This window comes from Dipodomys spectabilis, unplaced genomic scaffold (genome assembly GCF_019054845.1).
Source record: "Dipodomys spectabilis isolate Male_0828 unplaced genomic scaffold, ASM1905484v1 ptg000299l, whole genome shotgun sequence".
Taxonomy (NCBI): Eukaryota; Metazoa; Chordata; class Mammalia; order Rodentia; family Heteromyidae; genus Dipodomys; species Dipodomys spectabilis.
The window spans coordinates 2689366-2716451 of NW_024870976.1; the positions used below are offsets into that span (position 1 = coordinate 2689366).

At 58.8% G+C, this 27086-nt stretch overlaps 2 protein-coding genes across 4 annotated transcripts; both read right to left on the reverse strand.

Annotated features, from left to right (window-relative positions):
- Window positions 1-45: 45 nt before the first annotated feature.
- Window positions 46-2412, reverse strand: Mmp23b (matrix metallopeptidase 23B). Its single transcript, XM_042702000.1, has 8 exons — window positions 2275-2412; window positions 1863-2035; window positions 1593-1732; window positions 1333-1500; window positions 844-1008; window positions 652-762; window positions 416-542; window positions 46-269 (listed from the first exon to the last, which is right to left on the reverse strand). Exons 1-8 carry the CDS (start codon window positions 2410-2412, stop codon window positions 95-97), a joined length of 1197 nt encoding a protein of 398 aa, XP_042557934.1. The 3' UTR covers window positions 46-94.
- A 730-nt stretch (window positions 2413-3142) lies between these two features.
- On the reverse strand, window positions 3143-15317 carry Mib2 (MIB E3 ubiquitin protein ligase 2). Of its 3 annotated transcripts, XM_042701906.1 has the most exons (20): window positions 15195-15317; window positions 14235-14322; window positions 9393-9661; window positions 9139-9310; window positions 8209-8315; window positions 7930-8124; window positions 7675-7817; window positions 7451-7558; window positions 6399-6503; window positions 6165-6327; window positions 5952-6085; window positions 5724-5872; window positions 5491-5647; window positions 5239-5399; window positions 5028-5154; window positions 4722-4955; window positions 4187-4365; window positions 3931-4115; window positions 3773-3838; window positions 3170-3454 (listed from the first exon to the last, which is right to left on the reverse strand). In XM_042701906.1, exons 3-20 carry the CDS (start codon window positions 9637-9639, stop codon window positions 3216-3218), a joined length of 2871 nt encoding a protein of 956 aa, XP_042557840.1. In that variant the 5' UTR covers window positions 9640-9661; window positions 14235-14322; window positions 15195-15317; the 3' UTR covers window positions 3170-3215. The 3 variants fall into 3 exon arrangements, with proteins under 3 accessions (XP_042557841.1, XP_042557840.1, XP_042557842.1); XM_042701907.1 differs by lacking the exon at window positions 15195-15317 and having other exon boundaries at window positions 3143-3454; window positions 7451-7546; window positions 14235-15014; XM_042701908.1 differs by lacking the exons at window positions 7451-7558; window positions 15195-15317 and having other exon boundaries at window positions 14235-15013.
- Between the last annotated feature and the right edge of the window lie 11769 nt (window positions 15318-27086).

The following is a 27086-nucleotide window of genomic DNA, read 5'->3' on the forward strand; positions in this document are numbered from 1 at the left end:
GAGGCCCAGCCCCGCTTCTGCCCTGGGCACAAACAGCACAGAGACTTGAGAGAAAAGGTGCTTTATCACACGGGCCTGGGCCCGGGCTCCGGGCTCAGCTCCTCACTCGGACCCGCCAGGAGTAGGTGGTGAGCACCCGCTGGTGCCGGCGCACGATACAGGTATAGGTGCCTTCGTTGATGGCGTTGGCAATGATGCTCAGCTGTGCCTCGCCCAGGGCCAGGTACCCGGGGTAGGAGAACTCCAGGGGCTCCTGGTCCTTGTACCAGCTGCAGGGAGAAGTGTCCGCCAGGCCTGTGCCAGCCCGCCACAGGGGCCACCGGCCCTTCCCCCCACACACACACATGGCTGCCCCATCCCCAAGGGCCACACAGCCTGAGACCCCAGGTCACGACCCCCAGTGCCCAGCACTCACTAGACTTTGCCTTTCTTGTGGAGGATCTTCTGGCCGCAGCGGAAGGTCACATTCCTGCCCTCAGACACCAGCCTGGTTTTGGTCCTCAGGGGTGGGGGCGTAGGGGCCACAGTGGGGAAGGGGAACTCTGTGCATGGGAAGAAAATGCTGATGTTTCCCCAGAGGAGATGGGGCCAAGGCTGGGAGCCCCACCCCCACATGCCGCCACTACCACCAGCCCCCAGCCCCAGCTTCACCATAGCAGAAGTCACAGCTGCTGGGACACAGCCTCTTCATCAGCCGCTGGCGGGCATCACAAAAACCCCTTCGTGCCCAGGAGGGACACACAAACAGCCGGTCCAGGCAGCCTTTAGGGAAGGCAGGCTGGCTCAGAGCCGGCCCAGAGCCCTGCCACCCACCTGCTACCCGTCCTGCCCCAAAACACCCACCATAGAGCCGGTGCAGCCCCCACAGCTCATCCTGGGACAGTGTCTTCCAGCCTCGAAGCGTGGCATTGAGGTGCATGAGTGCCCGGCCCTGCTGCGAGTGCATGAGGCCCAGCGCGTGGCCGATCTCATGCGCGGCCACGTGCACCAGGTCTGTGAGCCACACGCCTGCGGGTCCCGGGGATGAGTGCCGACTCCGGGCCCCTGTCCCCAGGGACCCGGCCTGTCTGCTGGAGCTGCTGTGGAGCCTCAACCGCAGCCACAGGAAGATAACGTTCCCAGGCTGGGCTGTGAGCTCTGCACCCAGGAATGCAGCGGGGGAGGGAGCGCGCCCCGGACGACGTGGACAGATGGATGGGGACCGGGCTGTGGCCTGCACCCTCCCCCTTCCCTGCTTGATCCCTAATGGTAGCACCTCCCACAAGAGCAAGGAAAGTCCCTGCGGCCCACCACCGTGGGAGCAGGGCCCCAAAGGAGGCGGCCTTCCTTCACCTTTCTTCCAGCTGTAGCGCGTGGGGCCCAGGACCCAGTATTCGCTGTCATCAAAGTGGATGCCCCCATGGGGGGGGAAAAAGGCGTGGGCCAGCTCGCCGGTGGGGCCGTCGAAGCAGTGGTGCAGGCTGGAGACCAGGCAGTCGGTGTGGTTGACCGGGTAGAAGCCTGGGGGAAGCGGGGCTGAGCCGGGGCCTGGGCAGGCTGAGGCCGGGGACCCAGGACACCTCGGCTAGGGCAGGGCCGGGATCGGCGCTCACCTATCCGGAGATCGCTGGGCTGCTCGGGGGCCACTTCCCGGAAGCTGAAGGGGGACACGTCGCTCCACATGCGGAAAGCGGCAGCCAGGCCTCGCCGGGTGTCCCGGGGGCTCAGGAGGTTCTGGGGGAAGGAGAGGATCCTGCGGGGCGGCCGAGGGAGGGGAGGGTCGGGGCGGGCCGCGGCGCGGGGCTCCGGCCTGGCATCGCCCGGGGCGTGGTGCAGGCGCGGTCAGGTCCGGCCCCGCCCCGCCCCGCCCCGGGCGCGCGCACCTGTAGGTGAGGTTGAAGTGGTCCCAGCGCAGCCTGGCGGGGGTCAGCGTGTAGCGCCGCGTCCGGGGCGGCGAGGCGGGCGGGCCGGGGCTCCGGGGCGGCGAGGCGCCGCTCGCGGGCCGGTGGGCGGGGCGGGCCAGGGCGGCCGGGCTCCGGGCCCCCAGGTCGCGCGGCTGCGAAGTGGAGGCCGCGGTGAGCGCCGGGGCGCCGGTCTCCCCCCCCCCCCACCTCCCGCCCTCGGCCCGCTGCCCCGGGCTCCCGCCCCAGGCCACCCCGAGGCCCCGGCGCCACTTCCGGCCTCTCGGCGGTTAATCGGGGACTTCGCCGTCAGACCTCCGCCTCCGGAGCTCCGGGAGCCCCGGGGACCGCGGCCCGGCTGGCCCGGCGCCTCCCCGCCCGCCCCGCCGCTCACCTGCGCCGCGCTCCGGGCCGGCGCCGCCCCGGCTCCCGGCCGCGCCAGCAGCAGCAGCAGCAGCAGCGCGGGGAGCAGGCGCGGCGCGCCCGGGACGGCGAGCCAGCGGCCAGGGGGGACGCGGGCCCCGAGGCCCATGGCGGACGCGTGGGGCCGGCGCCGGGAGGGCGGGAGGCGGCGGCTCGGGTGACGGCGGGCGGAGGGCGGGCGGGGGGCGGAGGGGCCCGGCCGCCGTCGGGGCCGCGGTCGCGGACCACCCCGGGAGCGGCGGGGGCCGGGCCGGCGGCGGGGCCGTGGGCAAAGGCCCCGGTGGGCTTCTCACGCCGAGCCGGCCCCGGGACCCCGCGAGGTCCGCGGGCAGAGCCGGCCTGGCCGGGGCTCCGCGCGAGTGGAGGCGCCGCGGGGCGACGGAGCGGGGACGTGGCAGGAGCAGCGCGGGAGAGGGCGCGGGTGGGGAGGGCCCTGGTGGAGAGGGCGCGGGTGGGGAGGGCGCCGCGTGGAGAGGGCCCGGGTGGGGAGGACCTGGGTGGGGAGGGCGCCGCGTGGAGAGGGCCCGGGTGGGGAGGGCCCGCGTGGAGAGGGGAGAGGACCCCGCGTGGAGAGGGCCCGGGTGGGGAGGGAGGGCGCCCGCGGGGAGGAGGAGCGGGTCCTGCCCGTGGAGCCTGGAATTCCTGGGCAGACCGAGGCTCCGGGCGGCAGGGGAGCAGGGGCCAGGGCCGGACAGACTGAGAGTGAGAGGCCGGCGGCGGGAGAGAGCGCGGGGGCTCCGCTTCTGCTCACAGGCGCGTCCCCCCACCACGTTCCCGTCCCCCCTCGACCCCCGACCCCCGACCGCACGCGCAGGCAGGCAGGCAGCAGGCGGTCTGTGAACCTCTTTATAAAACACGGGCGGGGAGGGGGGAGGGCGGAGGGCGGGCGGCGGGTCACGCGCGGCCGCGCGGTCACACGAAGATCTGGATGCGGTCGCGGATGGGCTGGCGGCAGATGGGGCAGGCGCTGAGCGCCGCGCCGCACGGGGCGCAGGCGCCGTGGCCGCACTGGAACACGAGGCGGATGTGGCTGTCGATGCAGATGGGGCAGGTGATGCGCTCCTCCATCTGCCGGTAGCGGCTCTGCAGCTCCTCCACCAACTGCCGCGGGGGCCCGAGCGCCGAGGCCGCGCCGGCCACCTCCGAGCCATCTGCGGAGCGGGCGGAGGGCGGGGCTGCGGCGTGGCGAGCACGTGCCTGGGCCGCCCTCCCTCCCACCTGGGCGCGTGGGTGCGTGACCAGCCCTCCCACCTGGGCGCGTGTGTGACCAGCCCTCCCACCTGGGCGCGTGGGTGCGTGTGTGACCAGCCCTCCCACCTGGGCGCGTGGGTGCGTTTGTGTGACCAGCCCTCCCACCTGGGCGCGTGGGTGCGTGTGTGTGACCAGCCCTCCCACCTGGGCGCGTGGGTGCGTGTGTGTGACCAGCCCTCCCACCTGGGCTCAATGCTGTGTGTGTGAGACACACCCACCTGGGCGCAGCTTCTTGCTGATGACCACCTGGCACCGGATACATTTCTTCATCCTGCGTGCACACTCTGCGGGGAGCAGCACACAGCTGAACTGAGCTGAGCAGGCGGGGCGAGGCCTCCCCCCCAGCCACACACACACCAAACGCACACACACTCACCCTCACACACGGTGCGGTGCTGGCATGGAGAGAACAAAACCAGCAGCGCCAGCTCGGAGCACACCAGGCACTCAGCTGCCTCTGGCCCGGCTGCGGCAGCCACGTGCAGGTTCGTCACGGTGTTGGGGGTGGTGAGCACAAGCCTAGGGCAGGGGGCAGAGCCCCCTCCGGCCGCCTGCCGTTCCCTGCAGTGGAGGAAGGGGCTTGAACGGGCCCAAGCCGAGGGGCTGTCTCCGCCCCGGGGGTGTGGGCTCACCGGAAACGCTGGGCACAGCCCTGCAGGGCCTTGAGCACATGGCCCTCGGCAGCCAGGTCCAGCGGGCTCCGGCCCCGGTGGTTGGCATAGTTCACGTCGGCGCCCTCCAGTGCCAGGAAGCAGGCCACTGCAGCACCCACCGACAGCTCTGCGTTCCCCGGGAGGCCGGAGGCTTGGAGCTGCGCAGCAGGGCAGAAGTGGTGAGTGGGTCTGCGAATGCTCTAGGCGGCAGCCGCAGCACCAGTGAAAGGTGTGTCCCCAACCTGGAGTGACAGAAGCTTCCTGACCCAGACAGGCCACAAGGACACGTGCCCTTTCTAGGCAGCTGCAAACGTGAGTTGTCGACTCCTTCCATCCAGCCTGCCCCCATCATGTCCCCCCACACCCCCGCCAGGTTGGTCAGGGGTTCATAATCACGGTTCCCTTCCCAGAACATCCAAGGGTCCCCTGGGCCACCAGAGGTGGGAAGTAGAGTGGTCCAGGCCCTCTCTGGAGTCTGTCCCTCCCTCCCTCCCTCCCTCCTTTCCTTCCTCACCCTGGATAACAGCTGCAAAGGCCCTGGGTCCCCCCCTGCCCTGTCAGCCACCAGAGGCAGCAGCTGGTGACGGTGCAGGGCCACGTGCAGGGCCGTGTCTCCCTCCTCATCCTCCGTGTTGACAGAGCAGCCGGCGTCCACCAGCACTGGCACCAGCCCCACGTGGGCCTGCTGGACAGCCAGGTGCAGGGGGGACTGGAGCTTCCGGTTTCGCACGTTGACGTCACAGCGCCCCTGGGGAGAGGGGGTGCGGGTTCAGCCCAGAGACGCCACTGGCCCCCGGCCCCGGGGCAGGCCTGCACCCACCTCTCGGATGAGAACCTGGGCCACCTCCCGGTGGTTGTTTAGAGCAGCCAGGTGCAGTGCAGTAAAACCGTCTTCCTTCTTGGCGTCCACCAGCTGCCGTGCCCGAGCCAGGATCTTCCTAACCGCTCTGTTGGGAGCAGGGAGGTCTATCCTCAGGGTGGCAGGGAGCAGAGCGAGCGTGGGTGCCGGCAGCGCCCACCCCCACACTCACAGCACGTGGCCTTTGAGGGCAGCGTGGTGCAGCAGTGTGAAGCCCTGGCTGTTGGTGGCAGTGACGTCAATCCCCGGCGCCTCGGTGAGAACCTCGACAATGCCACTGGCGGCGGTGCCTGCGGAGATGGCGGAGTGCAGGGGCGTGTCGGCATGGGTATCCTGTCGGTGTGGGGGGAGGCAGTTGGTCACATGGCAGTGACTTTGAGGACAGGCCTGGCGGAGGTCGGGGGCACCCAGGCCCGGCACTCACCGGCAGGTTGACGTCACAGCCACGCTCACACAGCGTCTTCACCACCTCCAGGAAGCCTCTCTGCACAGCCACGTGCAGGGCTGTGCTCCGGGAGCCGCTGAGGACGTCGGCCCCACACCCTGCACTCAGGAGCATGCGGGCAGCCTCCGGCTGGTTCCTGAAGGGAAAAGCGGCAGGGTCAGGGAGGGGCACTCAGCCTTCCAGCTGGACCCTAGCGCGGGCCTGGGCCTCACCCCAGGGCTGCATAGTGCAGCGCGGTGTTGCCGTCCTCATCAGCAAGGTCTGTGCCTGCTCTCGCTTGCAGCAGCAGCCGCACCAGCTCCACCTGGCCCAAGTAGGCAGCCACCTGCAGGGCAGTCCTGCCTTGGTTCTTGGTGTCCACCTGCCAGAAGAGCCAGCAAGTGAGCTCTGGGACCCCCTGGCCCCGCTGCTGGGTACTGGGAGGGGCCGGCAGAGCTTGCCTGCTCAGGGTGCCTCCGAAGCAGGTCCAGAGCCCGGGCCACATTGCCCAGAGCTGCCTCCACCACCAGCTTCCCTGGGTGCTCCGGGTCATTCTTCTGGGCCCGCAGCTTGTCCAGGGCCATGCTCAGTGAGCCTGGGAACAGGGCTGAGGTCAATGCCAGCCAGGGGCCACCCCCCCAGCCCCCCCCCCACCACAGGGGCCGGGGTCACACTTTTGTTCTCCCTGGCACGCTCAGCCACATCCAGGTTGGCGTCCTCCTCAGGCCGGTAGGCCACTAGGCAGGACGGGCTGAAGGTCCACCGCTGGCCACCAACCGCCACACGCAGGTTCCCGTCTCCAAACACCTTGACCACCTTCCCCACGCGGCCCAGGGCCTGAGGGAGGTAGGAGTCACGGCAGGCCCGGGGGTCAAGGCAGAGAGCAGTAGGGCAAGGAAGGTACATACAGGGGCCATGTCGTCCGTCCATTCGCCGTGTCCGGCCTGCAGTCTCTTCACCATGTCCAGGTCGTCGATCACCCGAACCACGTCACCCACCCAGAAGGAGTTGTGCTGAGTGACAGAGAAGCAGGTAAGGGGTCCCCCAGCCATACCTGGCCTCCCAGGCTGGTGGGAGAGGGCACCCCACTGAGCCCCAAGGGCCGGCAGACCTCAACTTGACCCCAGTTCCTGCCCCAAGTACAACCAGAGGGTCTTGGCTGCATGGGGGCCATAGGGGGGTCCACTTGGCTGCTGGAAGGCCCAACCCGAGTCACAAGGGTGATGGCTGGAGAGGCAGCATCTAGGCCTGCCCAGAGCCAACTGGGGCAAGGCCCAGGCCTCTGGTTCCAAGGGGGCCACTGCCAGCATGCCCAGCACAGCGGGGGCAGCCCAGGGCGGAGGCAGGGCCCAGAGGGAGCAGGCCTGGGACAGAAATCAGAGCAAGAGTGGGGTACCAGCCCCACATGGGGTGGGTTCCGGATGGAGAAGCGAGATGGGAATAGGCCTCCGGGACCTATGCACGTCCCAGACCCTGGCGTACAGTGAACTCACGGTGCACTTGTCCCACTGCCCATCCCTGCTTCCCGAAACCACCTTCCCTGAACTCTAGGTTCACAGGGGAGCCCTGGTTCCTTCCTTAGTCCCAACTGCTGGCCACCTAGCCCCCTCCTGGACGGCCCAGCTTGACTCCCCTACCCTTCAACACCCCTCATCTAACACTTTCACCGAGGCTCCCGCATAGGCCCTCCCAGGTGTCCTGTGCCGCTGCTGCAAGCAGCCCCACCGGCTGTCTCCCTGTGCTGTCTGCCTCCTGCCTTCAGAGCTGTGGTCCTGCCTGCTGCAGCCTCCGCCTCCCCGTCCCCCTCCCCCTCCCAGGCACCCCACTCCACCCACTGGGCTTTTCCCCTTCTTTCAGGTCAGGAACTCAGTCCTCTCCTGACCACGCCCAGGGCCAAGCAGGCACGCAGAGGGGATTAGAGAAGCAAATGGAGGAGGCTCAGCCCTGTTCCCCTAGGCACCTTTGTGAGAGCCCCAGGATGGAAGGTCCAGCGGGTCTCATGGTTGAACTGCACACGCACGTCCCCACGGTCCGTGATGCGGTGCACGGTGCCCGTCTGTCCGATAAACTGTGGTGGTCATGGAGACTATGGCTGGGCTGGGTTGGACTCCCAGGCGGGCCAAGGGCAGCGTCCAGAGGGCGTGGGGGGGGGACCCGAGGGGCTCGGGAGGCACAGCGGCTCACCTCCGCCATCCTGGGGTTCCAGCCACCGTGGCCTTCCTGCATGTCCCTCAGGACGTCTGTGTCCAACAGACACTTGACCTTGTCTCCTCGCTGGAAAGGCTGGCTGTCTGCACTCACCCTGCGCTGCAGCTCTGCTGGCTTGCCTGGGGAGGGTGGCAGGCTAGGCCTCAGGCAGCACTTCCCCCGGGCAGCACCGGCCAGCCCCTGCCCAGCTATGGCCGGAGGCAGTCAGGATCAGTGGGACCAGCCCCATACCAAGCCTGGGGAGGTGCTCCTTGTAGTAGAAGCCGCCAGCCGCCTCGCCCACACACTTGAGGTCCACCTTGCCCTTGTGGCCCACGCGGTACACGTTGGTGGTCCCGTCTGCCCACGTCACGCTGGCCACACTCCGGCCTGTCTCCACATCCCAGCCACGGATGTCCACCACGCGGCCTGGCTTCCCTTCCCCTCCTGTGGACACAGGGTCCCACCAGCAAACTAAGCCTGGGTGCCAAGGCCAGCTCTACCTCCCGGCCCCCTCCGGCCCCCACTCACCATCCTGGGAGCCCCACTCCCAGTCAGGGCCACGCACCACCTTGGCTCCCTGAAAGATGCCCCTTAGCGGGATCCTAGAGAGGCCTTGGCGGGGACTCAGCGTGACACTGCAAGAGAACAAGTCCTGAGCCTTATTGAGGCCACTGCAAGATGGCAACCTTGCCCCACACAGCAGGGCTCACAGCAGCGGTATACAGGACATGCATGCTGGCTCCCATGGCTTCCTAGCAGGTTAGTGCCCTTCACCCACACGTAAGGATGGAAGAGAGCCAGCCAGGGCTCCTAGGCTCAGTGGTTTTTGCCAAAGGTGGAAGGGGGGAGGGGGCTGAGACAAGAGGACTGGGAAGACACTCAGTGAGCAGCCTGTGTGTGATCTGGTCCCGTCCGCTGTCTCACAGCGAAAAGGGGCAGAGGAACAAAGGACAACACAGGCCTGGCTGGACAGCAGCACACAGGTACCCCTGCCACACGCTGGCTGAGACAGACGGACATAAGACAACATGTCTTTCCATGTGTGGAGAGGGTCAAGGAGACAGATGGCAGTGCAGGGGACACAGGGTGAGCCCTCTGGGCATCTGTGCTGACCCAGCAGACAGCCCGCCCCCTCCTAGCCCAGCCCTCTGATGGCAGAGCAGCAAATGTGCTCAGGGGCTGGCTTTCAGTACAGAGGCCTTGCTGCCAGGCTTTGTGACTCCAGTGGACACAGGGAGGCTACTCTCTACATGCAGCCGTACTAAGCACCACACCCGGCTCTAGGAGTGAAGAACCATCCATGGCACTCATCTTGCAGACCTAGCCGGGGTAAGGTGCTTCTCCCAGGGTGGTCTAGTGCCAGTGCTCAGGGTCCTGGGGTAGCAAGAGCCTGGCCATCCTGGAAGGCCCTGCCTGTCTGTCCCTGCGGGCAGGCTGCTGGCCGGGGAGGGGACTCACGGGCGGGAGTGGGCCGTCTCATAGCGCTCGAAGGCGTGGGCCAGGTCGTGCTTGCTGTGCATGTAGCACTGTGTGCAGAGGTCGTAGTCGAAGCAGACGCGGCACTTCCAGCGCATGCCACGCAGCCCGTGCTTCTTGCAGCAGTCGCAGATGATGTTGGGGTGGCGGATGCCTGGAGGGGCGAGGTCAGTGGGGCTGCAGCCCTGCCGCTGGCCCACCCCACCGTGGCCACCCTGTCGCATGCCGCCACATACCAATCTGTGCGTTGTCGTAGAGCAGCAGGTCGTGGGCACCCTGGTAGCCAGCACGGTAGTTGGTGCGGGTGCCCTGGTCCCACTGTACGACAACTGTGCGGTCGGGCGTTGAGGGGCTGCCGTGGCGGCCCAGCTCCACCACCGTGCCCACGCCGCCCTCACCTCCGTCCTGCTGGCCCCACTTCCAGTCCACACCGCGCACCACGCGCATGCCCACCTGCACACCCGCCTGGGGGTCCAGGTCCATGGTGGTGGGGCTACTTAGGGACCTGCCAACAGAAAGCACCCTCAGGACACATCAGAAGGCCACACGGCCACCTTGCTGTAGGACACCTACGGTGGGTGTTCTGGGAGAGAGGGCTGGACCAGAAGCAGAGAATCAACTCAAGAGCCAAGCAGAAAGAGACAGCAGGTGTGCTCCTGGAGTCCAGGAAGGCAGGTCACAGGTGCACTGGTCTGTGCTGAAGAGGGAGATCAAGAGGAGGGAACAGTAATGAGGGTCCACAGTCGGTCCCACCGTGGGAAGCCTGGCGTGCTATGGACATGTACTACTGTTCTTTCTTTTTTCCAGGTTCAAGACCAGGACTCAAACTCAGTACTTTTGCTCTCTGGCTGGCATTCTACCAACCCAACAACTCCAACACTGTTTTTCTGCTGGCTATCAGTATACCATCGGTACATCCATGTGTGAATGCGTACATGTATGTGTGTGTGCACATGCACGGGCATGTGTGCCAATCTTGAGGTAGGAACTCAACAGTTGGACACTGCCATTGGGCTTTTTTACTCAAGGCTAACACTCAACCACTTGAGCCACTGGTCCACTTCTGGTTTTCTGGTGGTTAATTGGAGGTAAGTCTCCCAGTTTCCTCCCTGGGCTGGCCTTGAGCCACAATCCTCAGACCTTACCCTGAGTAGCTAGGATTACAATTGTGAGCAACCAGCACACAGCTTCATGAGACTTTTTTTTTTTTGGTCTGGTGGTGGGGTCTGAACTCTGGGCCTGGGCGCTGTCCCTCAGCTCTTCAGCTCAAGGCTAGCGCTCTACCACTTGAGCCACAGCGCTACTTCCGGCTTTTTTCTTTTTGCTTATGTGATGCTGAGGAATCGAACCCAGGGCCTCAGGCATGCAAGGCAAGCGCTCTAGCACTGAGCCACCTTCCCAGCCCGCTTCATGAGACTTTTATCTGCAACTAACCAGCAAAAAGTGAAAAGTGGAGTTGTGGCTCAAATGGTAGCTCATCATCAGCCTTGAGCAAAAAAGCTCAGGGACAGTACCTAGGCCTTGAGTTCAAGCCCCAGGATCTGCACCAAAAATTTTTAAAAAATGAGGGGCCACCACATAAGCAGAAAAAGCTGGAAGTGGTGCTATGGCTCAAGTGGTAGAGCACTAGCCTTGAGCTGAAAGCTGAGGGACAGCACTTAGGCCCAGAGTTCAAGCCCCACAACCAAAAATAAATAAATAAATAAAAATTTAAAAAAAAAAAAAATCAGGCAGCCTGGTGGCTCACACCTATAATCCTAGCTACTCTGGAGACTGCCACCTCAATTCAAAGCCAGCACAGGCAGAGAAGACCATGAGACCATCTTATCTCCAGTTAACCAGTGTGTGGGGCAGGGGAACAATTAAGCAGTGGTAAAATGCCAACCTTGAGTAGGGGCAGAGGTTGCCACTAAATAAGTTAATAGGTAATAGCCTATGAGAGAAGATATTCCCAGCACCAATAATATCCTACAGGCCAGGTGAGGTGGCTTGCACCTATAATCCTAGCTGAGACCTGAGGGTCATGATTCAGAGCCAGCCAAGGCAGAGAAACCCAGGAGACTGCTTATCTCCAAATAATCACAAAAAGCTAGAAGCAAGGCAAAGCTCACAGACATGGAAGGAAGGTAGCAAGTTGAAAAGCCAGTACAGTGATTTCCACTTACAGAAGTTTACAGCGGGGCCAGCAGATGTAGTGCCAGCCACAGGCCTGTTTTCAAGCATTTGCTCTGGGTTGCCAATGTGGCCTACACGTGGCATTGTACTATTCTCGAATAGTCTCCCCAACATAAATAGGTTTGTTTGTGACAGGATCTTGCTATCTGGCACAGGATAGCTTCAAACTCACTATACACCTAGGCTACCCTTGAATTTCAATATTCCTGCCTCTGCCTCCTGAGTGCTGGAATTACAGGCCTGAATCACCATGCTCAGCACACAAATGGACAGGAAAGACAGAACTTGAACAGTGTGAGGGTTGAGAAACTCCCAGACCACAAGCTTCCTCTCTGCCTCACTTACCCAGCAGAATCTGCAGCTGGGAAGTGAACTGTCTACCACTGCAGGGGACAGGAGGGCCAACATAAGTCTCACTCCAGAACTTAAACTCAGCTCTCACAGGAAGCCAGAGAGCTGTCTGAGCCTGGCTAAGACACAACCAAAGACCGGAGAAGAGCTGGGTACCAGTGGCTCACGCCTGTAATCCCAGTTACTCAGGAAGCTGAGATCTGTGGATCTAGGTTCAAAGCCAGCTTGGGCAGGAAAGTCCATGAGACTCCTATCTCCAACTACCAGAAAACCAGAAGTGGTGCTGTGGCTCAAATGGTAGAGCACTTGCCTTGAGCTAAAGAGCTCAGGATCAGTGCCCAAGCCCAGAGTTCAAGCCCCACAACCGACCAAAAACAAAACAAAAAAAGCTGGAAAAGATGCTGTCAGCCAGGCAAAGGCCCTGCCAGTTCTAGCCTGGGGCGTGGCAGCACATTCAGACACACAACAGAGGCCAGCCAAGAGCTAGATGAGTAACAAGGGGAGGGAAGTACACACCACACCTCCACCTGGGTCCCACTCCACATCCCGGCTCTGTCCTAGCCCAACACCCAACACTGTCTCCAGGGCCTGGTCAGTTCAGAGAACACTGTCTTCTATGAAACTACAGGTGGGCAGCAAAGAGGACCAGCAGCCCCTGCTTACCTTTCATTCATACTCTGGCTCAAGACCTCTGCAGCCAGTCGGGCCAGAGGCTAGCAGGCTGTCCCAGAGCCAGGTGTTGTGAGAAGCCAGGCCCTCAAGGCCTGAACCACTCTGAAGTCTGTCCACACAAGGCACTACCACCCACTGAGCTCTTGATCTACACCCTGCCTCATTCTCAGAAGCACCTACCTCTTGCCAGCTCAGCTTCATTGTTAGTGTAGGGACAGATACAACCAGGCTCCTGGGTCTCAAAGAAGCCTGGGATTAGCTTTCTAGGGTTCTCTTGAAGGACCAGGTAGCTTTTCCCTCCCTCCAGACCCCCATGTGGGTCCACTGTTACTGGACCCAGGACATCATCATTGGCCACAGTCCACCTGCTGTCAGCTTCACGCCTCTTCCCTAACTCAAGTCTCACCAACGGTATACAGGGTAGCAAATGGGGAACACAACAGGATGGGGCAGGAAGCAATGATGAGACTTTGGTGGGTTCGGGGAAAGGACTCTCCAGTCAGGACCTGGATCCCATCTAAGCCTTTCATCTATCTTAGTCCTTTCCATCTGGAGGCCCCACTCTTCAGATGGCAAGGCGATCCTGACCATATGAGGGGTTTGCTGGAGCTTACTAACAAAGGAATCATCCTTTGACCACCTCTGGCCATCACTATTCTCCTTAGATCAAGAAATAAGCATTTTCATGCCCAGAGCTGGATTGGGAGAGAAGTCTAGGTCCCAAGGGCACTGGGTACAGCCTGAGCATAGTAGACAACAAGTGCTGTGCCCAGCAGATCCAGGAAGTACCTTCCTGCACGAACACTACTCTGCACCCAGAATGCCACGTTGCAAGGCATCCAATGAGCATGTGACCAGGCGTGACTCAGGAATCCCTCAAGTGTGGTGGGAGTGGGGGTCTTATTTGGAGATGGACTGCCTAGCTCTGAGGGTAGTGCTCCAAGAGTAGCCCTCCTCCCTGGACTTGCCCTACCCTAGCTCCCGATGATGGCCATACCCCAACCCTTCCTAGGGAGCCAGAGGCCACTGAGCTATCTGCTCCCATCTTCTTTCCCCACCACTACAAAACTTCAGCACAGAGGAAGGTATCTGTGAGCCCTGAGCACCCAGAAAGCTGGCTCCCCACAGCCACTCATGGCCAGTTAACTTTAGCTATCGAGTGCTATAGAAAATGTTAATGCTCAAGACTGACCTCAATTCCCATGCTGACCTCTCAAAGTCTCCCAGAGATAGCCCATAGCTTCTTTTTTTTTTTTTTTTTTTTGGTCAGTCATGGGGCCTGGATGCTGTCCCTCAGCTCTTCAGCTCAATGCTAGCATCTAACACTTGAGCCACAGAGCCACTTCTGGCTTCTTCTGCTTATGTGGTGCTGAGAAAAAGAACCCAGGACCTCATGCATGCAAGGCAAGCACTCTACCCCTGAGCCACCTTCCCAGCCCTGAGCCCATAGCTTTTTAAGAGCCTCACTCAATATAGTGAAAGGGCTCTAATGAGCAGCACCTAGTACAATCCAAGAGCTGTGCCATTAACACCAAGGTATAAAGGCAGCCATACCTTCAAATCCATAGGAAGAGTTACAAAACCATCGCTTTGCATCCCTCTTGTAAACACACAGCTAATATGTCACACCCAAGGATGCTGAACTCTGCAATATACTGTACGTGTGCACTATCAGTGGGAAATTTACCTACAGAGTTGGTCAACTTTTTCCTTTATCAGGAGTCCTGGACTCTGCCATCTGCCCCAGAGTTTAAGAGCCATGTCTCTGCCCTGCCCCTGGACACCCTTAGTAGCTGGTAGGCACATCTACAATGGACACTGGGGAAGTCAGAGAGCTAGGGCCTGACTAGTAAATGTGCTATAGCAAAATCAGAACTCACCTCAGAGTACACAGCAGCCTCAAATCAGCATCCCCAGGTTTCAGCTGCTACTTCCTGGGTCACAAACTTGCTCAGCAACCAAGATTTCCTGTAGGAAAATACAGCCATTGCCAACACAGAAATCAAGAGGTAAGCCAGTCTAGGATAGACGGTGGTAGAGGCAGTTTGTGCTAGCAGTTACCACTGTAAACACTGTGGTTATACAGGCTGCTGTTGCCTGGTAGTAACTCTTTGCAGGAGAAATGGCCATCACTTAGGGGACATATGAATGGGGGGGGGGGGTAAGGTAGCTGGGCACTGTCCCTTATTTGTGAATATTTTTATTAGAAGGGTTTACAAAGCCATATAAATCATGTTTAGTGACTGCTTTTATTCAGAACAGTTACACGATAGAGCCCCACTCTGGGCACCTCCAGCTGTGTCTGAACTGACATTGTGTGGCACAAACTGGCACAAACTGGTTCACCACAGGCTCCTGTCTTGTAGCTCTGGCCAAGATGCAGGTGGACATCCTGGGTGCCACTGGAGACAGGCTGACTGGAAAGGGGTGGAGCTGGCGATGGAGAAGCTGGGGAACACAGGGAGGTTTGGGCAGCCCTCACTGCTGGGGTGGCCACCTCCCCAGAGGCGCTCGGGCCTTCCAAGCCGGGCTGACCCACCCGTGGCCTAGGCTGACCTTGAACTGGACAGCGATATGCGGATACTTGTTGCATCCGCAGCAACAGGCGGGGGTGGAGTGTAGAGCCAGACGACCTTCCAGAAAGGTCCAGGGCTGGAGCTGGGGCTCCCGTCCCCCACCCCCTGGGTGCCCACCAGGGGTCCGCGGGCGCTCACGCGGCTCTCAGCCTCGAGAAGGGCCGTCCGGACGGCCTCCCGCTCCCCACAGCGCCGTGCACCCCGGACACCAGCACAGTCCCGGACCCGGCGCCGCGCCGCGCCCGCCGGCCGCCCGGCGCTCACCTGCCCGCGTCCACCGTCTCCCTCTCGGCCTGGGCGGCGCCGGGCCGGGCTTCTGCGCAAGCCCCGAGTCGAACCCTGAGGCCCGGGCGCAAGACGCAGTTAGCGCCCGCCCGGGCCGGCGGCCGCGACCCCCGCCCCCCGCCCGCCCGCCGGGGCGCCCGGGCCGCCGGGCTCCACCGGAGCGCCCGCCCGGGCCGGCGGCCGCGGAGGCTCCGGGCGCCCACTCGCCCCGGGTGGCTGCGCACCCGCTCGGCCCGGGAAGCGCGGAGCCCGGGCGGCGCCCCAGGGGCGGCGGCCGCCCGGCGGCAGCTCAGCGCGCGGCGCCCCGGCCCTCAGCCGCGCCGGGCCAGGCCGCCCCGCCCCCGCGAGCCCACCCGGCCGCCCCGCCGCGACCTCCCCCGGCCCGGGCGCCGCGAGGCCTGCCGGGAACCGTAGTTCCTACGAGGGGGTTGGAAGCGGCGGCGACTCCCGCGAGAACCCGCGCGTGACGTCCCAGCGGCAGGCCGGGCACTCAGGCGCTCTGCGTGCCCGCGGGGCGCCCCGAAAACGTGCTCACGCTCGGGAGAGCAGGGGGCGAACCGGGGTGCACCGTGGCCGGCGGCCGGGGCAAGCCCCGTCCTCATGCGGAGGAGGCGTCGGTGGGGCCGGGCCCCACTGCGCAGACCCCCCACGGCCCCGCCCTACCTGGTGCGTGGTAGTGCGTCAGGGGCGGGGACGACGCGGCGCCGCCCTCGCGCCTGCGCGGTGCGGGCTCCGAGGACGCATGCGGTTGCTGTGGAGACGCGGTGGCTGGGCTCGAGCAGGCTCCACTTCCGGCGGTGCTGCTCTAGAGTGGCGGTGCCCGTCGTGTGTGGGAGACGGAATCGCGCTTGCACCCGCAGAAGGACCTCGAGACTCCATCTCCAGTTAACAAAAAAAGGCGGGACTGGAGGCAGAGCGCACTTACCACCTCAAGAGAGCGAGGCCATCCATGGAGGCGGGGTTAAAGGTGACAAAAGAAGTTTGTTTACACGATTTACACGGAAAAGGGGCTGCTACTACCTTGCCCTGGGTGGGTACCCCGAATCAAGCGCAGCCTCGACCACCAGCCTCCAAGCCTCAATGGGCAGCCCGACCATTATTAATGGTCTGCAAACCTCCGACCCCGGACCTCCAAAGCTCCAAAGCTCCTTCCTCCTGGGCAGAAGTCTCCAGTCTCCACAGGCGACCCTGCTCTGCGCTGGGAGGCGCTTCTCCAGGCCTTCCTGGAGGGACGCCCCAAATGGGCCCTGCAGGCCTAGCCCTCCTCAGGCCTGCCCTGCTCAACGCCAGCAGCCCTTCCCCTCCCGCTGCCTCTCTCTCAACTCTGGGTCTCCCCTCTCCACTGCTCTGCTTCTCTGTTGCTCTCTCCCCCAACACTCCTCAGGACCCCTCAGGACTCCCCTCAAGACCCCTCAGGACTCCCCTCAAGACCCCTCAGGACTTCCCTCAGGACTCCCCTCAGGACCCCTCAGGACTCTCCTCAGGACCCCTCAGGACCCCTCAGGACTCCCCTCAAGACCCCTCAGGACTTCCCTCAGGACTCCCCTCAGGACTCTCCTCAGGACTCCCCGCAGGACCCCTCAGGACCCCTCAGGACTCCCCTCAGGACTCTCCTCAGGACCCCTCAGGACCCCTCAGGACTTCCCTCAGGACTCCCCTCAGGACCCCTCAGGACTCTCCTCAGGACTCCCCGCAGGACCCCTCAGGACCCCTCAGGACTCTCCTCAGGACCCCTCAGGACTTCCCTCAGGACTCCCCTCAGGACCCCTCAGGACCCCTCAGCACTCTCCTCAGGACCCCTCAGGACTCCCCTCAGGACCCCTCAGGACTCCCCTCAGGACCCCTCAGGACTCCCCTCAGGACTCTCCTCAGGACTCTCCTCAGGACCCCTCAGGACCCCTCAGGACTCCCCTCAGGACCCCCCTCAGGACCCCTCTGGACTCCCCTCAGGACTCCCCTCAGGACTCCCCTCAGGACCCCCCTCAGGACCCCTCAGGACTCTCCTCAGGACCCCTCAGGACTCTCCTCAGGACCCCTCAGGACTCCCCTCAGGACCCCTCAGGACCCCTCAGGACCCCTCAGGACTCCCCTCAGGACCCCTCAGGACTCCCCTCAGGACTCCCCTCAGGACCCCTCAGGACCCCTCAGGACTCCCCTCAGGACCCCCCTCAGGACCCCTCTGGACTCCCCTCAGGACTCCCCTCAGGACCCCTCAGGACCCCTCAGGACTCTCCTCAGGACCCCTCAGGACCCCTCAGGACTCCCCTCAGGACTCTCCTCAGGACCCCTCAGGACCCCTCAGGACTCCCCTCAGGACCCCCCTCAGGACCCCTCTGGACTCCCCTCAGGACTCCCCTCAGGACCCCTCAGGACCCCTCAGGACTCTCCTCAGGACCCCTCAGGACTCTCCTCAGGACCCCTCAGGACTCCCCTCAGGACCCCTCAGGACCCCTCAGGACTCCCCTCAGGACTCTCCTCAGGACCCCTCAGGACTCCCCTCAGGACCCCCCTCAGGACCCCTCAGGACCCCTCAGGACTCCCCTCAGGACCCCTCAGGACTTCCCTCAGGACTCTCCTCAGGACCCCTCAGGACTCCCCTCAGGACCCCTCAGGACTCTCCTCAGGACTCTCCTCAGGACTCCCCTCAGGACCCCCCTCAGGACCCCTCTGGACTCCCCTCAGGACTCCCCTCAGGACCCCTCAGGACCCCTCAGGACTCCCCTCAGGACCCCTCAGGACCCCTCAGGACTCCCCTCAGGACCCCTCAGGACTCTCCTCAGGACCCCTCAGGACCCCTCAGGACTCCCCTCAGGACTCCCCTCAGGACCCCTCAGGACTCTCCTCAGGACCCCTCAGGACTCCCCTCAGGACCCCTCAGGACTCCCCTCAGGACCCCTCAGGACCCCTCAGGACCCCTCAGGACCCCTCAGGACTCCCCTCAGGACCCCCCTCAGGACCCCTCAGGACCCCTCAGGACTCCCCTCAGGACCCCTCAGGACTCTCCTCAGGACCCCTCAGGACTCCCCTCAGGACCCCTCAGGACTCCCCTCAGGACCCCTCAGGACTCCCCTCAGGACCCCTCAGGACTCCCCTCAGGACCCCTCAGGACCCCTCAGGACTCCCCTCAGGACCCCTCAGGACTCCCCTCAGGACCCCCCTCAGGACCCCTCAGGACTCCCCTCAGGACCCCCCTCAGGACCCCTCTGGACTCCCCTCAGGACTCTCCTCAGGACTCCCCTCAGGACTCCCCTCTGGACTCCCCTCAGGACTCTCCTCAGGACTCCCCTCAGGACTCCCCTCAGGACTCCCCTCAGGACCCCTCAGGACCCCTCAGGACCCCTCAGGACCCCTCAGGACCCCTCAGGACTCTCCTCAGGACTCCCCTCAGGACTCCCCTCAGGACTCTCCTCAGGACTCCCCTCAGGACTCCCCTCTGGACTCCCCTCAGGACTCCCCTCAGGACTCCCCTCAGGACCCCCCTCAGGACCCCTCAGGACTTCCCTCAGGACTCCCCTCAGGACCCCTCAGGACTCTCCTCAGGACCCCTCAGGACTCTCCTCAGGACCCCTCAGGACTCTCCTCAGGACCCCTCAGGACTCCCCTCAGGACCCCTCAGGACCCCTCAGGACCCCTCAGGACCCCTCAGGACCCCTCAGGACTCCCCTCAGGACCCCCCTCAGGACCCCTCAGGACTCCCCTCAGGACCCCCCTCAGGACCCCTCAGGACTCCCCTCAGGACCCCTCAGGACTCTCCTCAGGACCCCTCAGGACTCCCCTCAGGACCCCTCAGGACCCCTCAGGACTCCCCTCAGGACCCCTCAGGACCCCTCAGGACCCCTCAGGACCCCTCAGGACTCCTCAGGACTCTCCTCGTTGTGGCAGTATGCCCCGCCCATCGGCGGCTTGCACCGCCTCTTCGGCGGCACAGAATGCCCTGTGTGCGGTGACGTCATTCTTTTGATGCCCCGCCCCCAGCGGCGGGCCAGCTGGTTTTAACAGCACCAGCAGGGAAGCAAACAGGCTGAGTGAATGGCCTCAGCAAAGGACCAGAAGCAGCCCCACAGGTGGATTTCTGGGGAGCCAAGGATACCCCCCCCACCTCCTCTCCGTCTGCAGTAAAGTTAGGGAACCGGCTTTAAAAGTATGGCGGCATGCGGGGCGCCGGTGGCTCACGCCTGTCATCCTAGATACTCAGGAGGCTGAGATCTGAGGATCATGGTTCAAACCCAGCCCCGGCAGGAAAGTTCGTGAGACTCCTATCTCCAGTAAACCACAAGAAAACCAGAAGTGGTGCTGTGGCTCAAGCGGTAGAGCGCTCACCTTGAGCTGAAGAGCTGAGGGACAGCGCCCAGGTCCAGAGTTCAAGCCCCACGACCGACAAAAAAAAAAGTATGGCGGCATCCATTGCTGGAGGACAGGGGATTCTGGTAAGAAATTAGAGCAGCTAAATTCCTCCTTCCCCCCTCCTTGTTTATCTCTAGGCTCAGTAAAACTAAACAAGTTGGGTAATATCCTTAGCATGCCTTGACAGTTTTCCTTTAGGATGCATCTGTAAACACTGGAAATTTTTTTCTTTTGGTCTGTCGTGGGGCTTGAACTCTGGGCCTGGGTGCTGTCCCTCAGCTCTCAGCTCAAGGCCAGCGCTCTACCATTTAAGCCACAGCACCACTTCTGGTTTTCTAGTGGTTTATTGGAGATAAGAGTCTCACCACGCCGGTGGCTCAGCCTGTAATCCTAGCTACTCAGGAGGCTGAGATCTGAGGATCGCGGTTCAAAGCCAGCCCGGGCAGGAGAGACCGTGAGACTCCTATCTCCAATAAACCACTAGAAAACCGGAAGTGGTGCTGTAGCTCAAGTGGTAGAGCGCTCGCCTTGAGCTGAAGAGCTGAGGGACAAGCACCCAGGCCCAGAGTTCAAGCCCCACAATCGCCAAAAAAAAAAAAAAAAAAGAGTCTCACCGACTTTCCTGCCCTCCTGCCCGGGCTGGCTTTGAACCGCAATCCTAAAATCTCAGCCTCCTGAGTAGCTAGGATTACAGGCGTGAGCCATGGGCACCTGGCTAAACATTGGAATTTTAACAGAGTTAGCAGGAATTTAATCCCAGTTATTTGGGGGTGGAAGTTGGAGGATTGTGGTTCAAAACTAACCCTGGGGGAAAAAATGAATAAGACCCATATTTCAAATATAAGCCAGGAGTGGATCAAGTCTGTAATCTTAGCTACTCAGGAGACTAAGATCTAAAGGATGGAAGTTCCAGGCCAGCCTGAGCAGAAAATTGCTCTAGACTTCATATTCAAAATGACCAGCAAAGGGGGGAGGCTGGGAAGGGATGTGAAGGATAAACAAAGGAGGAGGCTGCAATGCTTGATAAGAAATGTACGCATTATCCTGCCCATGTAATTGTAACCCCTCTGTACAGTGTGTTCACAAAAAATAAAATAAAATAATAAAAAAAAAGTCAGGGCTGGGAAGGTGGCTCAGTGGTAGAGCGCTTGCCTTGCATGCCTGAGGCCCTGGGTTCGATTCCTCAGCACCACATAAGCAAAAATAAAAAACCCGGAAGTGGCACTGTGACTCAAGTGGTCGAGCACTAGCCTTGAGCTGAAGAGCTGAGGGACAGCGCCCAAGCCCAGAGTTCAGGCCCCACGACCGGACCCAAAAAAAAAAAAAAAAAAAGTCAATAAAAAAATGACCAGCAAAAAGCAGGGCTAGCTAGACATAACAATATCTGATAAAACAGACTTTAAAGCCAGGCACTGGTGGCTCAAGCCTGTAATCCTAGCTATTCAGGAGGCTGAGATCTGAGGATCATGGTTAAAAGCCAGCCAGCCTGGACAGGACAGCAAAGTCTGTAAGACTCTTATCTCCAATAAACTACCGAGAAACCTGAAGGGGCGCTGTTGCACAAGTGGTAGAGTGCTTGCCTTGAGGTGAAGAGCTTAAGGACAGCACCCAGGCCATTTTAAGTTAAAATTAGTAAGAAGAGGCAAAGAGGTCACTTGATATTAATAAAGAGAACAATCTATGAGGAACAAATTACAGTTGTCAATATATATACAGCAAATAGTGGCACAACCAACTACATTAAACTTTTAGACTTGCAAGAACTGATAGACTCCAACACAATAATAGTGGAAGACTTTAACATCTCACGCTCATCAAAAGACAAGTCAACTTAAAAGACCAACATGACACTATAACTCAAATGGACTTAATCAACATTTAGAGAATAATTACCAATAATCACATAAAACACTTTCTTCCAGCACCCTATAGAACCTTTCTCCAAAGTAGATCCTATCCTAGGACATACCTCAAGCCTGAGAAAATATAAAATTTGATATATTCCCTGTATACTAACTATCTGATTACAATCGAATTAAACTGGGACTCAACAGCAAAAGGTACTACAGAAAACACCCAGAAACAGAACTATACACTGTTAAATACCAGCTGGATAACTGAATGAAATAAAGGGAGGAATAAAAATGTTCCTGCAAGCTGGGCGCCAGTGGCTCATGCCTATAATCCTAGTTACTCAGGAAGCTGAGATCTGAGGATCACAGTTCAAAGCCAGCCCAGGCAGGAAAGACCATGAGACTCCTATCTCCAATAAACCACTAGAAAACTGGAAGTGGCACTGTTGCTGAAATGGTAGAGCACTCGCCTTGAGCTGAAGAGCTGAGGGACAGCGTCCAGGCCCAGAGTTCAAGCCCCATGACTGACAAAAATTTTTTTAAAAAGTTCCTGCACCAGTCACTGGTACCTCATGCCTGTAATCCTAGCTACTAAGGAGGCTGAGATCTGAGGATCACAGTTCAAAGCTAGTCCTGGCAGGAAAGTCCATTAGACATATCTCCAATTAACAACCAGAAAACCAGAAGTGGTGCTGTGGTTCAAAGTGGTAGAATGCTAATCTTGAGCAAAAGAGCACAGGGACAGCACCCAGGCCCCAGGTTCAAGCCCCATGACTGACAAAAAACAAAAACAGCAACAACAGCAGCAGCAGCAACAACAACAAAGCACCCTTCAATCTAATGAAAATGAAAGCATGTCCTACTAGAAGGTCTGGGACACAGCAAAAGCAGTGTTGAGAAGAAAATTCATAGCTCTAAACACCTATATAAAGACAGAAAAAATTACCCGTGATCTTTTTTTTTTTTTTTTTGGTCGGTTGTGGGTCTTGAACTCTGGGCCTGGGCGCTATCCCTGTCCCTCAGCTCTTCAGCTCAAGGTGAGTGCTCTACCATTTGAGCTACAGCGCCACTTCTGATTTTCTGGTGGTTTATTGCAAATAGGAGTCTCATGGACTTTCCTGCTCGGGCAGGCTTTGACCCATGATCCTCAGATCTCAGCCTCCTGAGTAGCTAGGATCATAGGCGTGAGCCACCAACACCCAGCCTGAGTGATCTTTTGATGCACCTAAAGCTTCTAGAAAAACAGGAACAGGGGCTGGGAAGTTGGCTCAGTGGTAGAGCGCTTGCCTTGCATGCCTGAGGCCCTAGGTTCAATTCCTCAGCACCACATCAGCTGGAAGTGGTGCTGTAACTCAAGTGGTAGAGTGCTAGCCTTGAGCTGAAGGGCTGAGGGACAGCGCCCAGGCCTAGAGTTCAGGCCCCACGACCGGACCCAAAAAAAAAAAAAGAAAGAAAAACAGGAACAAACCAAACCCCAAACTACTACTAACTGAAGAGAGTAAATATCAGGACAGAAATCAGTGATTTAGAAACTTAAAAAGTGGCTGGGAAGGTGTCTGAGTCTGCAGGCTGGAGGACAGAGCCAGGCACCAGCCAGGACCCAATTCCCTTCCTACAAACCTCCAGGCCAGGCAAGACTGCAGGTGCAGCAGTGGGGCAGCTCAGGAGGGTTTGGGGGGCAGCAGAAGAGCTCTGTGAGGTGGGGAATGTTCACATCCCTTCTCACACATGATGACAAAGATGCACACCTAGCTATGCCTTCAGAATGCACACATTCAATTGTTTTCTCCAGTATTTGGGCTTGACTCAGGGCTTCAAGCTCTCAGCTTTTTTGTTTACAACTGGTGCCAGCTCTACCATCTGAGCCACACTTCCCTTCCTATTCTCTCTCCCTTTCCCTCTCCCCCCACCTTTCCTGTGCTCTCTCCTTCTTCCCCCTCCCTCCCTTCTTCTCTCCCTCCTCCCTTCCCCCCTATTTCTAGCTCTCCTGGTTAATCAGAGATAGAGTCTCAACTTTTTTTCAATCATGATCCTCAGATCCCAGCCTCTTGAGTAGCTAGGTTTACAGGTGTGAGGTCTCAGCACCCAGATGGATACATTTAATTTTAAACAAATTATACCTTAATAAGTTATGTTCTTACTAAAAGAGCTTAAGTTCATACAAAAGCAAAATCCTAACTGGGTGTCAGTGGCTTACTCCTGTAATTCAGGAAGCTGAGATCTGAGAATGGTGGTTCAAAGCCAGCCCGGGCAGGAAAGTCAGTGAAACTTTTTTTTTTTTTGGTCAGTCATGGGCTTGAACTCTTGGCCTGGGTGCTGTCTTTCAGCTCTTCAGCTCAAGGCAAGTACTCTACACTTGAGCCACAGTGCAACTTCCACTTTTCTCTTTTTCTTTTTTTTTTTGTGATAACATTTTTTTTTATTGTGAAAGTAAGTACAGAGGGGTTACAATTACATGGGCAAGATAATGAGTACATTTCTTATCAAGCATTGAGGCCTCCTCCTTTGTTTCCCCTTCCCATCCCTTCCCTTCCCCCCCCCCCACTTCCGGTTTTCTGAGGGTTTATTCGAGATAAGTGGCACTGTAGCTCAAGCAGTAGAGCGCTTGCCTTGAGCTGAAGAGCTGAGGGACAGCACCCAGGCCCAGAGTTTAAGTCCCACGACCAACAAAAAAAAAAAAAAGAGTCTCACGGACTTTCCTGCCTGGGCTGGCTTTGAACCGGGATCCTCAGATCTTAGCCTCCTGAGTATCTAGGATTACAGGCGTGAACCACCAGTGCCCAGCCCTGAGGTCTTTTTCCAAAAGCTAGTGCTCACTTGGAGCCACAGAGCCACTTTCAGTTTTCTGGTGGTTAATTGGAGATAAGAGTCTCAAGGAGGGGCTGGGAAAGTGGCTCAGTGGTAGAGTGCCTGCCTTGCATGCATGAGGCCCAGGGTTCAATTCCTCAGCACCACATAAGCAGAAAAAGCCAGAAGTGGCACTGTGGCTCAAGTGGTGGAGCCCTAGCCTTGAGCTGAAGAGCTGAGGGACAGGGCCCAGGCCCAAAGTTCAGGCCCATGACTGACCAAAAAAAAAAGTCTCAAGGACTTTCCTACCCAGGCTGGCTTCAAACCACAAATCTTAGATCTCAGCCTCTTGAGTAGCTAAGATTACAGGTGTGAGCTGCGGCTCATTTTAGGGCAATTTCACCACAGAAAATTGAAATCAAATCTTGGCCATCAACAAAGTGCTGCTTTGTAACAGCATGGTATCCACACATCTCTGCATGAGCCATTCAGGAACAGTTGGAGGAGAGAGAGCTTATTAGGCAGTGATTGGGGGAAATGTAAGTGTGCCAGTATTGCCCAGTGGGAGGAGACTCACTCACGTTGCCAGCTGTCTTGTCTAAAACCCAAGTGTTAGGAGAGTAAGGAGAGATGTACTTTCTCAGCATTGTATTTGTAGACCAGGCCTTGCAACTGCAAACGGTGAAATGGTGAAGTATGTCAATGACTAGGACAGGGAGTCTCCATTTACAACAGCATGTTGGGTGGGTAACTAGAAAGACCTCAATGAAATGTGTGCGTCAAAAGTAGAAAGTGTCATCTTAAGCTCATGATTGTGTTGGTACAAATGTAAGGAAGGAGAAAGCACCCTAACCAGCAGAAAAACCTAGACAAGGGTTGGGCCTGGGGCACTGGCAGGGCCTCTGGGAGAAAGGAGGTAGAGGGCCTGGACAGGTTGGGTTAGACTAAGAAATGGCAGCTGGCCTAACATCAAGGGCAATTCTGTATTGTCTCTTATTTCTGCCTGTTGGTCAGGACCTGCATGGGGGTTCTATGTAGTTCAGCCATCTTAGCTCAATTAACGCATTTCTGGCAAAAAGTAGACATTTTGCCAAAGCTTGTCCTAACAGGTATTGGGAAAGCGGAAACAGAGATCCAGGGAGACCCTCCAGGACACCCCCACAGTCTCAGGGCAACAGAAAGCCCTGGCTGGAACCAGGCCCTGCTTCTCAGCCTTATGGCTCCTCAGTTTCCACCTCTGTTCCCAGACAGTGGTCGAGTGACCATTCAGACTCAACTGTTCGTTATACCACCGGCCTCACTTGTCCAGGGGATGTGCTGTGATTCTGTAACACTAGGCTAGCCTTGCCTGTGACAACAAGCTAGCCTTATCACTGGTACTCAAGGAGCTTGAGACACAGACTTCTCTCAAAAATGGAAAGTGTGGCCAGGCACCAGTGGCTCATGCCTGTGCCTGTCATCCTAGCTACTCAGGAGACTGAGATCTGAGGATCATGGTTCAAAGCCAGCCCAGGCAGGAAAATCGATGAGACTCTTACCTCCAATAAACCACCAGAAAATTGTTTTTTGTTTTTGTTTTTGTTTTTTTTGGTCGGTCGTGGGGCCTGAACTCTGGGCCTGGGCGCTGTCCCTCAGCTCTTCAGCTCAAGGCGAGCGCTCTACCACTTGAGCTACAGCGCCACTTCCGGTTTTCTACCACCAGAAAATTGGAAGTGGCTCTGTGGCCAAGGTGGTAGGGCTCTTGCCTTGAGCTGAAGATCTTAGGGACAGCACTCAGGCCCAAAGTTCAAGCCCCATGACAGAAAGTGGCTGTGCACTCAAAAGTCCACCAAGGGCTATGTGCCAATCCATCTCAGTCTGATGGAATCAGAGATCTAGAGACATTACCCAAGTCCTGTGCTCAGAGATGGTGGACTAAGTGTCCTCAAGGATACGGCATTAGCTAGCTTTCTGTCACTGTAACAAAATTCTCCACAGATCAGAGCCAGCCCTGGCAGGAAAGTCCGTGAGACTCTTTTTTTTTTGGTCATGGGACTTGAACTCTGGGCTTGGGCGCTATCCCTGTGCTCTTCAGTTCGAGGCAAGCGCTCTACTGCTTGAGCCACAGTGCCACTTCCAGTTTTGTAGTGGCTTATTGGAGATGAGTCTCACCAACTTTCCTGCCCAGGCTGGCTTTGAACTGAGATCCTCAGATCTCAGCCTCCTGATTAGCTAGGATTATAGGCATGAGCCACTGGCTCCCAGCTTCGTAAGACGATTATCTCCAATTCACCACCAGAAAACCAGAAGTAGAGCTGGAGTTCAAAGTGGTAGAGCACTAGCCTTGAGGGAAAAAGCTCAGGAACAGTTCCAAAGCCCTGAGTTCAAGCCCCATGACTGACAAAAAAACTAAGCTAAACTAAACATAGATCTTCCCTAGGACCCAGCCATATCACTCTTGGACATCTACCCAGAACATCACAAATGAGGATACAATAAAGGCGCCTGCTCATCTGTATACATTGTTAAGTTACAGATAGAGCCCAGGCTCCCTAGAATAGATGAGTTGATCAAGAAAATGTGGTACACACACACAGTAGAATTTTATTATTAGGTCATTTGTAGGGAAATGGATGGATCTAGAACAAGTCATGCTAAGTGAGGTAAGCTAAGCTCAAAGAAAAAAATGGTGCATGTTTTCTCTCATTTGTGGAAGCTAGATCGAAAATATAACTGGACATAGTAACCTATACAGTCTAGCTACAGGAGGATACCCTGAGGGAGGAACCCAAAGGTGTAACTTCTCAGAAAAAAATAATTTTTTTTTCGGTACTGGGGTTTGAACTCTGAGCCTGGAGTCTGTCCCTGAGCTTCTTTTGCTCAAGGCTAGTGTTCTAGCCTTGAGCCA

Bases quoted from the DNA above. Each gene is read 5' to 3' on its own strand.
- Mib2 (XM_042701906.1), bottom strand. From the start codon at position 9,639: ATGGACCTGGACCCCCAGGCGGGTGTGCAGGTGGGCATGCGCGTGGTG. The intron at 5,873-5,951 runs GCAAGCTCTGCC...CTCTTCTGGCAG, and splicing joins TTCGGAGGCACCCTGAGCAG to GTGGACACCAAGAACCAAGG. The intron at 4,366-4,721 runs GTGAGGAAGGAA...CCTGCTGCGCAG, and splicing joins CTTTGCAGCTGTTATCCAGG to CTCCAAGCCTCCGGCCTCCC.
- Mmp23b (XM_042702000.1), bottom strand. From the start codon at position 2,412: ATGGGCCTCGGGGCCCGCGTCCCCCCTGGCCGCTGGCTCGCCGTCCCG. The intron at 1,501-1,592 runs GTGAGCGCCGAT...CGCTTCCCCCAG, and splicing joins GCCCAGCGATCTCCGGATAG to GCTTCTACCCGGTCAACCAC. The intron at 1,009-1,332 runs GTGAAGGAAGGC...CGGGACCCGCAG, and splicing joins GCGCTACAGCTGGAAGAAAG to GCGTGTGGCTCACAGACCTG.